We start from the raw sequence: 16082 nt of genomic DNA on the forward strand, positions 1-16082 counted from the left end.
CCAATCAAAAGAGATACAGTGTCTCAACCAGGTGTGGTGGCTCACCCCTGTAATCCTAGCACTTTGGGAGGCCAAAAGTGGGTGGATCATTTGAGGTCAGGAGTTGGAGACCAGCCTGGCCAACATGGTGAAGCCTTGTCTCTAGTAAAAATACAAAATTAGCCATACATAATGGTGGGTGACTGTAATCCCAGCTATTTACAGTCAGGGTGGGCTCTTAGCCCATGATAGCACTAGGAGTTACATAGGAATTGCAGTTTGTGTGTCCCAGACTGCCTCTCAAGTTTACCTAGGACCCCAGAGCACTTTTTCCCACAAGGTTGAAGCTCTGCAAGAAACTCAAGTTCTGACCCTTAAGATGGGCTATTCACCTCTGGCTAGGGCTACTTCAAATGTTCCCTCTATGCACAGGCACAGGCACAGGCACAAGAATGTCTTGAACCCAGGAGGTGGAGGCTGCAGCGAGCTGAGATAGTGCCACTGCATTCCAGCCTGAGTAAGAGAGCAAGACTCTGTCTCAAAAAAAAGAAAAAAAAGGAAAAGAAAAAGAAAGAAAGGAAAGAAGAGGAGAAACGGTATCTGAATGGATGAAAAAACAAGACTCAATTGTGTATTGACTACAAGAAGCACTCTTTATCTATAAAGATACACATAGACGGAAAACAAAGGGATAGAAAAAGATATTCCATGACAATAGAAACCAAAAAAGGGCAAGAATAGCAATACTTATATTACACAAAATAGATATCAGAACAAAAAGTTTAAGAAGAGACAAAGAAGGTCATTATATAATGACAGAAGGGTCAATCCAGCAATAGGATATAACAATTATAAATACATATGCACTCAACACTGGATCACCCAGATATATAAAGCAAATATTATTAGAGCTTAGGAGAGAGACAGACTTTGATACAATAACAGCTGGAGCCTTCAACACTCCCACTTGCAGCACTGGACAGATCTCCTGGAAAGAAGCTAAACCAAAGTAACATTGGATTTAATCTGTGCCATAGAATAAATGGAGTTAGTAGGTATTTATAGAACATTTAATTCAATGAGTATAGAATATACATTCTTCTCCTCAGCACACAGATTATTGTCAAAGATAGATCACACCGTAGGCCACAAAACAAGTCTTAAAAATTAAAAATGAAACAACATCAAACATCTTCTTTGACAGCAATGGAATAAAACTAGAAGTCAACAATGAAGAATTTTAGAAGCTACACAAACACATGGAAATTAAACAATATGCTACTAAAGGACCACTGGAACTATGAAGAAATTAATAAGGAAACTGAAAATGTATTCAAAAAATGAAAGAAACACCACATGCCAAAACCTATGGGATACAGTAAAAGTAGTACTAAGAGGAAAATTTATAGCTGTAGGTGCCCACATTAAAAAAGAAGAAAAACTTCAAGTAAATCACCTAACAATGCATCTTAAAGGCCTAGACAAGCAAGAGCAAATTGAACCCTAAATTAGTGGAAGAAAGAAATAACAAAGATCAGAGCAGAAATGAATGATTTTATAATAAAGAAAGCATACAAAAATTCAACTAAATAGAAAGTTGGTTTTTTGAAAAGGTAAACAAAATTGACAAACCTTTAGCCAGACTTGTGAAGAAAAAAGGGAAACCCAAATAAATAAATGCAGAGATGAGAAAGGAGATACAGTTAATACCAGATATATTCAAAGGCTCATTAGTGGCTACGATGAGCAACTATAAGCCAACAAATTGAAAAATCTAGAGGTAATGGATAAATTCCTAGATATATACAACCTGCCATGATTAAACCATAAAGAAATCCAAAACCTAAACAGGCCAGTAATGAGTGACAAAATCAAAGCCTTAGTAAAGTCTCCCAGTAAAGAAAAGCCTGGGACCTGATGGCTGCACTGCTTAATTCTACCAAACATTTTAAAAAGTACTCATACCAATCCTACACAAACTATTCCAAAAAAAAAAAAAATAGATGAGGAGAGAATATTTCCAAATTCATTCTATGAGGTCGGTCTTACCCTGATAACAACATCAGAAAAAGACACATCAAATAAAGAAAACTACAGGATAGTATCTGTGATGAATATTGATGCAAAATTCCTCAAAAAATACAAGCAAACTGAATTCAACAACACATTAGAAAGATCATTCATCATGAACAAGTAGAATTTATCGCAGGGATGCAAGCATGGCTCAACATACGCAAATCAATTAATGTGATACATCCTATCAACAAAATGAAGAACAAAGTCATATTATCATTTCAACTGATGCAGAAAAAGCTTTTGATTGCAATTCCACATCGCTTTTTGATAAAAAGTCTCAAAACTGTAGGTATATAATGAACGTATCTCAACATAATAAAAGCCATATATAAAAGACCCACAGCTAGTATCATACTGAAAAGGCTGAAATTCTTTCCTCTAAGATCTGTAACATGGCAAGGATGCCCACTTTCACCACTGTTGTTCAACATGGTACTGCAAGTCCTGAATACAGCAATTAGACAGAGAAAGAAACCGAGCATAGGGCATCCAAATTGGAAAGGAAGAAAGCAAATGCTCTTGTTTGCTGATGATATGATCTTATATTTTGAAAAATCTAATGACTCCACACACAAAAAAAGGATTAGAACTGATAGACAAATTCAGTAAAGTTGCAGGATACAATATCAACATACAAAAATGAGTAGCATTTCTGTATGCCAACAGTGAACAATCTGATCAAAAAAGATATAAAAAAGTACTTCCATTTACAATAGCCACAAATGAAATGAAACACCTAGTTATTCACTTAATTAAAGAAGTGAAAGTTCTGTACAATGAAAACTATGAAACACTAATGAAAGAAATTGAGAGGACACAAAAATATAATTGCATATACATGTTCATTGATTGGAAGAATCAATATTTTTTAAATGTTCAAACTACCCAAAACAATCTACACATTCAATGCAATTCTTATCAAAACACCAATGAAATTCTTCACAGAAGTAACAAAAACAATTCTAAAATTTATGTAGAACCACAAAAGACCCAGAATATACACCTACAGTGACCTTATTTTTGACAAATTTTCCAAGAATCCACATTGAAGAAAGGACAGTTTCTTCAAAAAATGGAACAGGGAAAAGAGTATATCCACATGCAGAAGAGTGAAACTAGACCCCTATCTCTTGCCACAAACAAAAGTCAAATCAAAATGGATTAAAGACTAAAATCTAAGACCTCAAACTATGAAACCACTACAAGGAAAGATTGGAGAAACTCTCCCGGATATTTGTCTGGGCAAAACAAATTTTGAGTAATACCCTAAAAACACAGGCAACAAAAGCAAAAATAGACAAATGGGATCACATAAAGTTAAAAAGGTTCTGCACAGTGAAACAATCAATGAAGTGAAGAGACAGCCCACAGAAAGGAAGAAAATATTTGCAAGTTAATCATCTGACAAGGAATTAATAACCAGAATATGCAAGGAGTTAAAATAACTCTAAAGGAAAAAGTCTAATGATTAGATCAGAAAAATGGACAAAAGATTTGAATAGATATTTCCCAAAAGAAGACATACAAATGGCAAACAGGTATATGAAAATATGCTTAGCATCACTGATCATCAGAGAAATGCAAAACAAAACTACAATGGGATATTATCTCACTCCAGTTAAAATGGCTTATATCCAAAGACAAGCAGTTACAAATGCTGGAGAGAGTATGAAGAAAAGAGGACTCTTGTACACTGTTGGTAGGGCATGTAAATTAGTACAACCAACATGGAAAATAGTTTGCAAGTCCCTCAAAAAACTAAAAATAGGACTACTATACAATCCAGCAATCCCACTGCTGGGTATATACCCAAAAGAAAGGACAGCAGTATATCAAAGAGATATTTGTACTCTCATGTTTGTTGCAGCACTGTTCACAATAGCCAAGATTTGGAAGCAACCTAAGTGTCAATCAACAGATGAATGGAAAAAGAAAATATGGTACTTATATATAAAGGAATACTATTCAGCCATAAAAAGAATGAGGTCTTGTCATTTGCAACGTCATGGATTGAACTGGAGGTCATTCTGTTAAATAAAATAAGCCAGGCACAGAAAGACAAACATCACATGGTCTCACTTATTTGTGGGATGTAAAAACCAAAATAATTGAATGCATGGGGATAGATAGTAGAAGAACCATTACAAGAGGCTGAGAAGGGTAGTGGGGGGTAGAGGGAGAAGTTGAAATGGTTAATTGGAACAAAGAATAGAGAGAATAAATAAATAAATAAACAACACCTAGTATTTGCTAGCCCAACAGGGTGACTATAGTCAAATAATTAACTGTACATTTTCAAATAACTAAAAAAAAATTATTTTACTGTTTGTAACACAAAGAATAATTGCTTGAGGGGATGAATACTTCATTTTCCATAAGATACTTGCATGCCTATATCAAAATATTTAATGTATCCCACATGTATATATATATACACACACGTATTATGTATCTTCCCAACTACATATGGCATGCACGCGCGCGCACACACACACACACACACACATGCATGCTATGTATCCACAAAAACTAAAAATAACAAATTTTAAAAGTGTAACACAGAATAGAAAATTTTACTTCTTCATCAGTCTATTGTATCTTCCTCTGCATTGTCCCCATGGCTGAAACCATGGGATTCCTTTCTTACAGTCAGTAAAACAATCACTGTGGAATAGGATATGAACAACTTTCTTAAGTTCAGAACATGCTTATTTTTTTTACCCCTTACTTCCTAATTCTATCAAATTCAGAAACCAACAGTAAGAATTTTGTATTGGTACATATACATATAACTGGGGTGAGGAATGAAGATCCAGTCTTGCATAAAAATCTTCAAATATGATACAGATGAATTCTAAGACTGCAATGATAATCTTTCCTGAGCTGTCAGCATCCTGTATGTGCTTATCATGTATCTTCCCAACTACATGTGGCATTGTGACAAATAGAAGAGCTTGCTAATGCTGCTATAGCTGAATGTCTCATTTAGGAACAAACAATTCTGGAAAAGCTCCCAGATTATGCATCTGCCCCTCTAGCTTTCACTTTAAAAGATAAAATTGTATTATGATAACGTGAGGATTAGTATATTATTCTTTCCTTATATGTGTAGTGTGAGGTTATTTCCTTACCTTGACATGAAAGAAAAATATTTATTGAATGTCTCAGTAGAAAGATTACAACTGAGATAGCAAATTCTTATCAGAAGCTTGCCTTAGGAATGGGTTTGCAGAATTGCATGCTCGTTCCCTACTGTCTGAATACAGAGATGATTAGGGATTTTCTCTTAATATCTAATTTATTTGGTTTCTACTCCTGTTTTCTCTCCTTTCATTTCTTTCATTGTCTCATTTTTCTTCATGGAGCACAAATGGCAACCAGAGTCTGTGAGTGCTTTAATGTTGCAGACTTAGCACTATGAGAACTGAACAATGGAGAAATCCCTGGGGAAGCAGCTTCCAACTGTCCCACCCTCAGCATCCTAATGAACTGTGGTTCCAGAATGGTGATGATAATTTTGGAAAACACTTTCGCTAAAGCAGTAGTGCCCACATATTTATCTGAGAGGCTGTACTGGGCAATGACAAAATGTTCAGAGGTCCATGGTGAAATGCCAAAAATAGAACAATGTAGTATGCTTTTCCTAAAGCTACACCTTCTCTATTAAAACAAGTATGATTTACGTCCCTCCTGTCCTTAAAGTATATATTTATCTTTAAATATATAAACTTGATTCCAGTCCAGCATTCACATAGAAATGCATACATATCACAAGTGTATAGTTCCATAAACTTTCCTAAAGGAAACATATCGATGCAACTAGCATCCAGATCAAGAAACAGAACATTACCCAATCCCTAGAAACCTGCTTCTAGAAGCCCTTGTTAACCACAACTCACAAAGGTAACTCCTATCTGACCTCTATACTCCAAAATGTCTATTTTTTGAGTTTCATATAATAGATTCATACAATAAATATTTTCTTATTCTGACATATTTTAACAACACTGTGCTCATTTTTTTTGACATTTCATTTATTTTATAAAATGTTATTAATAAGAGCATTTGATTTATTAGATGTCCTTATACTGCTTTCTCTAATTTTTTCGAGGTTTCTTTTTGGCTATAAAATGTAATAACATATAAATCAATACTCTTAGTCACATGTCCATTTTACATCATATCTAAAGCTCAGAACCATCTTGAATTTAACTACTTATATGGTGGGTGAATCAACCTAACATATCTGACTAAGTAGAATTCTAAGAAAGAAATACTGATTTTAAAACATTACTTTCTTGATGTTTGACAGGAACCTTGTTGTTACACAATAATGCCATCTTATGGCTGTACAGCAATTTGTAGTCTAGAAACTGCTTTCATTTTTATATCACTTGAACTGTTCTATCCTCTTAGTCTTTGGGAAGTCATTTCCTAAAAGTGGGAAACATCCATTAATGGCTTAAAGGGTAATAAAGACGGTATCAGAAAGAAACTAAGGATACCAGAGTATAGCGTCTGGCATTTAGTAGGCCCGTCTTAAGTGTTTGTTGAAAGAAGAAAAGAGCTTTGTTTTTCTAATCATACATAGATCTTATGCACATTATTTGTTTTTACTTGTTTCCTAAGGGTATATTTTATAAGCAGCTAGTAACCCATCAGAAAATCAATGAAAGCTAAATTTAGTAGTAATATGAATTTCCCAAAAAGTTAACTAGTAATCTTACATACAGATATATCTATCCACAACTTCATGGTGTTTGTGGATTTACTGTTGACTCTTTGTGAACAATCAGAATGTCCGTGAAAATAAGGCTTTTAAAACTTCGATGATGTGTAACTTATTGAGATACATGTTGAAATTTTATTTGCTAAAAGACAATGCATAGAAGCAGGTATATTAGATAATGAATGGGCAGTCACAAATTCATCTGGCTTTTAATATCTTCTTGTTCTCACCTAAAAAGTAATATCTGTTTTGCTTTATGACATTTAATAGAGGTGAGTTTTGCAGTTATAACATTCATGAATTTGATGTTTAATGATGGTCTCAGAACTTGTACTGTAGGAATGCTGAGAATCTAAATATATACATTTTCTTGTATGTGTAACTTATTTTGACTAAACTATGCAAACCTATTAGAACTAAATATTTTGGTGAAAGAGAAATATGCAGCTATACTATTTAGTATATACTTAGCAAGTCATGTAACATCTTTGAAATATTGTTTTCTCCCTTATAAAATAATGAAGCAGGACATAACCACTAAGGCATTTTCTAGCTGCAAGAAATCCTGTTATAAATTATTAACTATCTCTAATAATTTGAATTATTGTTCAGCAAATATTAACGTATCTCCACCTTCCACTGTAGGAAGAGTCTACTTTCCCATTTATTGATGTCAGATTTGGCAATGTAATTTGCTTTGGCCAATCAAATGTCAGTGAACTTCACAGGAACATAGGTCATGAGTGTTCTGGGGAGGTCAGGTTCATTCTTTGGTGACTTGTCATGAAAATATCTCACTGACTCTTCATCTTAGGTTCAGTGCAAAGACATATATAGCAGACCTTAATCCAACATGCATCCTGGAGCCTAGCTCAGCTAACCCACATCTTGAAGCAGAGCTTCCCAGCCAAGCCCAGCGGATTCAGTCAAACTACAAGTAACCTAAACAGCCAGAAATGCCTGTTGTTTTCATTCAGTGAGTTCTAGGGTGATTTGTCTCACATTACTGCAGTCATAGCTAATACTACCATACATATACCATATAAGAAAAAGATGAATAGAGCTCTTACTAGCTCAAATTTATTTTGACTTAAACCCAAGTTGGCTTACTTTTTTGTTGAAAACACCATGTGAAGGCTGTACTGAACATTTGTGTATTGGTAAATTAATAGCTTCTAAATCTATCCAAGGATTCAAGAACCTACCATTGTATGGGACTTAGTAGGACACAAGGCGTTGACTGCCACTACAATGAAGAACAAATTAAGCTATTTATTTTCCCTGACTCCTGGCAATGGGAACCTAGTTCTGTGGCCTAAACCTGTGTTATAGCAGCAGTCATCAATTTATGTACCATCAGCAAAATCCAGCCTGCCATCTACCTTGGTAAATAAAGTTTTATTTGAACACAACATGCTCACCCATTGATACATTATATATGGTTTCTTTCACCCTAAATTAGCAGTGTTGTGTAGCTGTGACAGAGACTACATGGTCTGCAGGGACAAAAATATCTACTAACTGCCCTTTGCAGAAAAAAATCATCCTCTGACTTATCAGATACTTCTACCAGAGACCTTAATTGTAGCTTGAGTGACACACAAAAAGAAGAAATAATTTAGTTACATTTTTTTTGGCAGTGACAATAGCAAGCAATGTCCAGTGCAATGGTGTTCCTGGTGAAGCAGTGGACGTTGGCATGAGAGCAAAAATAATTCAGATTTACCTCATAGCTTGATAATGGATATGTTACTGTATGCCCAGCCAACTCTTCCTTTATAGTTTCTTCCCATTGTTAAACCTAGCTCTCAGGCTTCCGTATTGATTCCATGAGGTATGTCTGATATCCTTCTAGTAATTTATATAATTCTACAAGAGTCACTTTCTTTTAGTTATAACTCAGAACCTTGACTGGTCTATAGACCTTGATTTATTGCTAATTCTTAGTAAGATGTTTTCATTCCATTCCCCAGTGATCTTGTTCTTGCCCTCTTGTACAGCTCCAATCTATCAACCCTTATTTTACTGGCTGGTTGTCCATTTTCTCTCCAAGTCTGTGAAGCTCTTCAAAGTGGGGACTGAGTCTAATTGTTCTCTCTGTGGTTCTCAGAGAAATTTGAAAGCGTGTAAGAATGTATTAACACATGTCATGACTATCAGAGCCATAAGATCACCATTTTCATCATGAAAATTGCCAACCTTAACTGAGCCATTATCATGTTTAAGCAATCCACTAAACTCCCTATATTCTGTCAGATAATCCTCATAACAACCCTGTGACAAAGACACTATTCTTATTCTAACTTAAACATAAGAAATGTATGGAGCAGAAGACTTAAGAAACTTGCTCAAGGACAAATAGATAGTCAGCAGGCAAACCAGGATTCCAATACAGGTTGGAACTCTAAAGCCTGCACTCATCAGCAATTAATTAAGACAGTTTTATCTGAGATTATACTAAAAGTCAAAGGAAATTTAACAACTCCTAACCAAATCCTACAGAATGTCAATGGATATGAAATTTCAGCCACTGGATAAGAAAAGGGTGGATCTACTAGAGTTAGAAAAATTCTATCCTTTGTCAAAACCAGAAAAGTCCTCAGAGTTGGGGTGAGATTTCAGCTACCCTCTCTGTGGAATGATATTACTGTTTCTGTTTAAGTCTAGGGTGAAGGTAAACTGAAAGAGAAATGTTCATATGACCCTGTGAGAAGGGAATACGTGGATCATTTGCCAAATATCACTGATAAGTAAAGTGGAGGAGAAACCTCAAAAAGCAGAAAGTGTTATTTCGACTTTAGTGCAAAACTGGTAGGTTGTCTATACAAGCACAGTGATCACTGGCTACCTAAGAAACTTCAAAGGTCCTTAGGGAATAGTGTGGGTGGCCTACAATGCTGGGAGAAAACGGTGACTATAAGAAGATAAACCAGACAGAGGAGAACTTCCCAACAGTGGAATGAACATCCCAAAAGATGGTAATGAAACTGACATCATAGGAGTATACTGCAGAGCCTCATAATAACTTAATGTGAAATAGTGGCAGAAAGTACACCAAGGTGGCAATATAAGTTTATTCAAATATTTTTATTTATTTATTTTAGAGACAGTCTGTCACCCAGGCTGGAGTACAGTGACATAATCATGGCTCACAGCAGCCTTGAATTCTGGGGCTCAAGTGATCTTCCTGCCTCAGCCTCCCAAAGCACTGGGATTACAAGCATGAGCCATTATACTATAAGGTTAAGTTTGCATTTGCAGCATATACACAGAGCAGTTGAGTTTTTTTTCCTTTATCAAGCCTAGCTTTGAATACTATGGGACCAGCTATTTTAAAGGAAGTAGAGATAAATCAGTCTCTCTCTCTCTCTCTTTTGAGATGGAGCCTTGTTCTGTCATCCTGGTCAGAGTGCAGTGGCGGATTTCGGCTCAGGGCTCACTGCAGCCTCTGCCTACTGCGTTCAAGGGATTGTCCTGCCTCAGCCTCCCAAGTAGCTGGGACTATAAGCACATGCTACCACACATAACTAATTTTTGTGTTTTTAATGGAGTGGGGGGTTTCACCATGTTGGCCAAGCTGATCTCAGACTCCGGACCTCAAGTGATCTGTTCGACTCAACCTCCCAAAGCGCTGGGATTACAGACATGAGCCACTGCACTTGGCCTGGAAGTTGAGATAAATCTGTTCGACTATCCAAAGGGGAAATATTCTCAGGTTTCTGAGAGGAGGTTTGAGTCCAGACACACTGAACACCAACTTTGTGCTCAGCACTGCATCGGTCCTAAACATATAACACAAATATAACATAGCCTTTTTCTATAAGGAGCTTGTGCAGTAGGAAGAAAAGTAAACAAATTGATTACTATGTGGTAAGTTCTAGGAGTTGGCACATCAGATCATATATTCTACAGGGTAGCCACCAAGTCTGTAAATATTTCCAAATATATAAATGATTTATTGATAGTATATTACATTAAATGATGAAATAATATCCATATTTCCAGATGTTATGAGCAACTAATAGTTTTAGGATTTCTAGAAAAAGACAACGTCTGAAGTGAGACCTGAAGAACAGGCAGGTCAGAGGGAGCACAAAACACTTGGGCATCTGCCAAATTGATTTAATATTGCTAGAACATAATTTGGAGGGCCTGTAGGGCAGGCATGAAGAAATAAACAGTGAGGCCGACCAGATAATTAAGCACAATTAAGGAGTTAGGGTTTCATTCTCAAGGGAATAGATTATAGTAAGGAAGCTCTTACACTTTAGAAAAATGATGTCCAATGAAAGATCATTGAAAACAAAGTGGAGATAATAATTTGAGACAACTGAGATTAACGCTAGAAGTCTTTCTTTAGGTGCCTGATATAGTGAACCAATAACTAAAATAGGAGTCAAGATGCTTAGAAATTGACAGATGTAATAGATATCATAGATGTTCCCTATAATCATTAGATGAATGATTTTATTTCCTCTGAGAATAATTAAGAAAGCTACCTCGAGAATAAATAACTTTGAAATGAATCACTTTAGGCTGTTAGAGAACTTTATAACTTTTAGTCTAAAAATGTCAAAGAAAAAGTATTCCACTTCTTGTGATGTGAGGCTAACTAATGTACATGAATTTCTGCTGCCCCCCAATTAAGTCAACAGCTAAATATTTCAATTAAGATAAGAAACATAACTTTAAATCAACAAATTCCCTATGGCAAAAAAACTGTGAGGTAGGGGCATGCAAAGTGTAAAGTGTCACCCTCCAAAATAGAAATAATAAATGAAAATCAATTTTTTATTGATAGGTAATATTTTAAACATATTAATGTAAGTATCAAACTCCTATAAATATTTGGACACCAATTTGACTAAAGATGTTATATCAAATAATTGTTTATAGCACTTCAATTTGATGACCCAATCTGATTTACCATTACCTGAAATTTTAGAAGACACAATGCTTCAACATAATGCTAAATTTAATACTGAATAATTTCTAGAATTCAGCTCATTCGTCCGAACTGTTCATCATTATTGTTCTCATTTTACTTACCATTTTTCAATGATAGTAATACTTCTCTCTTTCTCCCTGTCTTTTTCCCATGGATGGTACTGAAATAAACTGTACAGTTCCCTGAAAACAAATCATTTCTGTATGTATCAATCAAAATATATGTGCTACCTACCCTTGTCGGTCTTTGTACATTTTGTTAACTTTTTCCCACTGGAAATCAAGCTGGGAGAGAGCTTCCTGTAGCTTCACCCTTTCCACCGGCTTGGCACTTTGCAATGCTGCTGTCTTCTTGCTGTGAATTACGTCAATCCGACCTGAGATTTGTTGTAGAGTATCTTTTATATTCTGTAATACAAAAATTTTTTAAAAAGTAAAAAATGAGTTAGTTGTCTATACAAAAGAAAACATATACATATAAATCCCAAAGGTAACAAATGGTATTTCAATTCTTAATTATTGACTTTTTAAAGTTAGTAACCATGAAGTCTAGTGACTTTGACATGCTCAAATCCAATTAGTAAATCATAGACCTCATCCTGATAGAGTGGATAACTCCCTACGTCTTAAAACTGATTTCACTTGGCTTCTGTATCTTGACATCTTCTGATTTTTCTTCTACTTTTATGTCCACTACTTCTCAGTCTCCTTTGCTGGATCCTTCTTCTCATTCTGATCTTAATATTAGAATGCTCTGGCTCAGTGTTTGCACTTCTTTTCTTCTCTTTCAATAATTCCTCCCATTTGTTTTTATAACTGTAAACATCCTATATAATAAGACAATGACACACAAATGTACATCTCAAGCTTGGACCTCTCCTCTGAACTCCAGTCTAACAAATGATAGTAATTTCTCAACATTTGGAGGTCTCACGGGACTTTCAAACTTAATATGACCCAAACAAAATTCTGAACTGCATTTCCTAATCCTTCTCCTCCCATAGATTCCCTCATTTCAGTAAATGGCAATTACTAATTTCAATTGAATTATAGTAATTCAATTAACAATTATTCAGAGTGAAAACTTTGGAGCCATCCTTAATTTTTTTTAGTCTCCAGTGTTCAAATTATTGGACAACTGTTTTGACTTGACTGTCAGAAGATATTCAGAATTTGACCACTTCTCATTATCTTTCTTCCTACAGCTCTAATATAAGCCATCATTGTCTCTCATCTGGATTATAACAAACCTATTTCCTCGTGCTTCCATTCTTTCCCTTCTCCTGGATATTTCTCCACACAAGAGCCAAAGAGATTATTTTAAAACGTAATTTGGATTATATTACCCCTCTGCTCAAAATCTTCCAGTGGCTCTTCAACACAGAGTTAAATCACAGCCAATTTTAAAAGCCTACATGAAAAATAATTACTCTTGTTGTACTTTACACAAATAATCAGACCAAGTATAATAAAGCAAATTGGGCCTATTATGATTTATCTTTAATAGAAATGGGAGACTGGGAAGAGAAAAAATTAAGTTTTAAGAACTATGGTACACCAGTTATTAGTTTGATCTGTTGTTTTTGAGTTTCTTCCTGCAATATACACTGACCCTGATTATTCCCGTGAACCTGCCAGTGATCTCTGACTTCAGCTCAGAAGAAACAAGAAGGATGGGTTGTGTAGAAATCTGGATAATTATTCTAATTCTGGACATATATTGAAATCAGCTAGCGACTTCAAATAATCTTGGTTCCAACAGTTGCCCAGTTCATGAAAATTTTCTAATTTAGTTTACTTGGGATAATCTTGCTTATTTTGCTTTACTGTTATAGAATATAATTGCTGTATAGGAATGCAGAATAAGCTTACACAATATTTTCTTAAATTGACCACTTACTAATCTTCCAGATATCACCTTTTATCAGTTATGAATAGCCCTCACCAAACTGATGCTTGCTAACTGAGCTCTTCTCTACCCTGAATACAAAAGACCCTAATAGTTAGACAGAAATATCATCAGCTATATTGAGCCTGAATAAGTTACAGAAGATGGATTTTCATCCCTCTCCTACTCTTAGGATTAAGGGTTCTGTTGTAAAAGAAATGGGGGAAATATGTCAGAGGCATTGAAACCAGAGCAAGTCTGTCTTAAATAGGGGCTGGAAAAAATAAGGCTGAGACCTACTGGGCTGCATTCTCAGGAGGTTAGGTATTCAAAGTCACAGGAAGAGACAGGAGGTCAGCACAAGATACAGGTCACAAAGACCTTGCTGATAAAGCAGGTTGCTGAAAATAAGCAGGTCAAAACCCACGAAAAACAAGATGGTCCTTCTCAGTGCTCATTATGCACTAATTATAATGCATTAGCCCACTGAAAGGCACTCTTAACAGTGCCATGACAGTTTACAAATGCCAAGGCAATATCAAGAAGTTACCTGATATAGTCTAAAATGGGAGGAACTCTCAGTTGTGGGAATTGCTTACTCTTTTCCACAGAAAACTCATGAACAATGCACCCCTTGTTCAGCATGTAATCAAGAAATAACTATAAATATCCTAGTTCGAGCAGCCCACACCACTGCCCTACCTATGGAGTAGCCATTCTTTACTCCTTTACTTTCTTAATAAACTTGCTTTTACTTTTTTTTTAAAAAAAAGCACAATATTGACTATGGTCTATAGATCTCTGTATGACTTGCTTGTATACTACCTACTATTCCAACCTCATCTCTTCCCAGTGTCTTTGTGGTCCACGATACTTCAACCTCTAGCTTTATTGCATTCCTTGCATATACCAACTATATTTTTGCTTCAAAATTTCTGTCCTTGCAGTTTTCTCTGCCAAAAATAGTTTTCCTAACCAAAATTTAGGAAATGGTTCTCTTATTTCTTTCTCATGTTAAGTGGCCTTCTCTACTACTCTATTTTAATGAGCATCAGCAATCACTCTATATTCCTCGAATTATTCTTCACTGCTCTTTATAGCCCTTATTACTAAAATTAATATATCAAATGGCCTGTATATACAAGTAGACTGAAATAAGAGATGGCGAATGCTTTTTAGTTGAATAAATGAATAAATAGATGCTTCTATAAATTCAGTCCATGTTTTATTTGTATTATATTTAGGGAAAAATCAGAAATGACAAATTTATTATATGGGAAGAAAGAAAAATCTAAACATATTTATTCTCAAATAAATTTGCTAAAAACTAAATTCTGGCTATTCTTGCTAGTATGAATTTGGTTATTTTCATCATCTAAATTGTGTATAAGGTCAACTGGGCAAAATGTATTGAGTTATTTCCATGTGTAAGGAGCAATACAGCAGAAACAAAGGTGGGTGAAACACAGTTCAGTGTGCTTTTAAAAAGTTTTAAGTGGGTTTTATTTTAGTAGTAAAAAAGGGGTATGAAGAATTGAAGAAAAAAATGAAAGTATAGCAGTATTAGCTAGATGAGAAGGAGGAAAAAGATGAGTATTTTAAGTGGCACCAAACATTTTCTAGAAGTTCAGAGAAAAAATGTATCAGATATCACATTTGGTCACAGGCTCAGGAAATAATTCATGAAGAAGGTGCAATTTGCAGTAGATATAGCTGAGTAGTAGAAGTGAGAAGAACATTATAGCTAGCAGGTAACACAAATGCAAAGAGAAGTAACAAGAGCAGTCATATTTGGCTGCATTTTTGGTAACATAGAAGCTTAGGGGAAGATGGGCCAGGAAACAAAAGCTAAGGATGTTCAATAATGTGCTTTGAATCTCAACAGAAAATTCTGCCTATACTTTAGTAGCTAATGGGGAACTATGAGTTTTACAATTTATCATTATGTAAGATTTCAAATATATATGAAAGTAGGAAAATAATACAAGTAGCTCCCATAACCCTGTAATCCAGTGCCAACTGTTATGACTCCATGGACAACCTTATTTTATGTATAATCCCACCCACTCACCTCTTCAACAAGATTATTCTGAAACAAATTGATATATTATTTTATCCATAAATACTTCAGCACTTTTCTCATGCTGAAATATTCTCTCATGAGAACTTTTTCAAGGAAAGTACACATAATACCATTATCACACCTACAGTATTCACAAAAGTCCAATAATTGAATCAAGTATCTAGTTGCTATTCACATTTGAGTTGAATTGGGAAGGAAGTTTAGGAAATCAGCTCAGCAGAATTCAGTGACTGTGTGTTGTGTGAAGAAGTCAAAGAACTTGAATGACTCTTAGGTATCTGGCCTGGGCATCCACATGATTTGTGGTATCACTGAGTAAAATGATTTCAGATGGATGACCAGGTTCCATGGGTACACACTTGTTTATGTGTACATAAGTG

The 16082-nt window shown here is 35.2% G+C and overlaps 1 protein-coding gene across 17 annotated transcripts in view; it reads right to left on the reverse strand.

Annotated features, from left to right (window-relative positions):
* DMD (dystrophin) overlaps positions 1-16082 on the reverse strand; it is a 2312475-nt gene that overhangs the window by 1186280 nt on the left and 1110113 nt on the right. For all 17 annotated transcript variants that reach the window (XM_054251383.2, XM_035288503.3, XM_054251382.2 and 14 more), the window contains one exon: positions 11967-12139. In XM_054251383.2, the coding sequence (XP_054107358.2) occupies positions 11967-12139 (173 nt within the window). The remainder of the gene's footprint in view (positions 1-11966; positions 12140-16082) is intronic.

The sequence above is a fragment of the Callithrix jacchus genome, chromosome X, assembly GCF_049354715.1.
Source record: "Callithrix jacchus isolate 240 chromosome X, calJac240_pri, whole genome shotgun sequence".
In the NCBI taxonomy this organism is placed as follows: domain Eukaryota; kingdom Metazoa; phylum Chordata; class Mammalia; order Primates; family Cebidae; genus Callithrix; species Callithrix jacchus.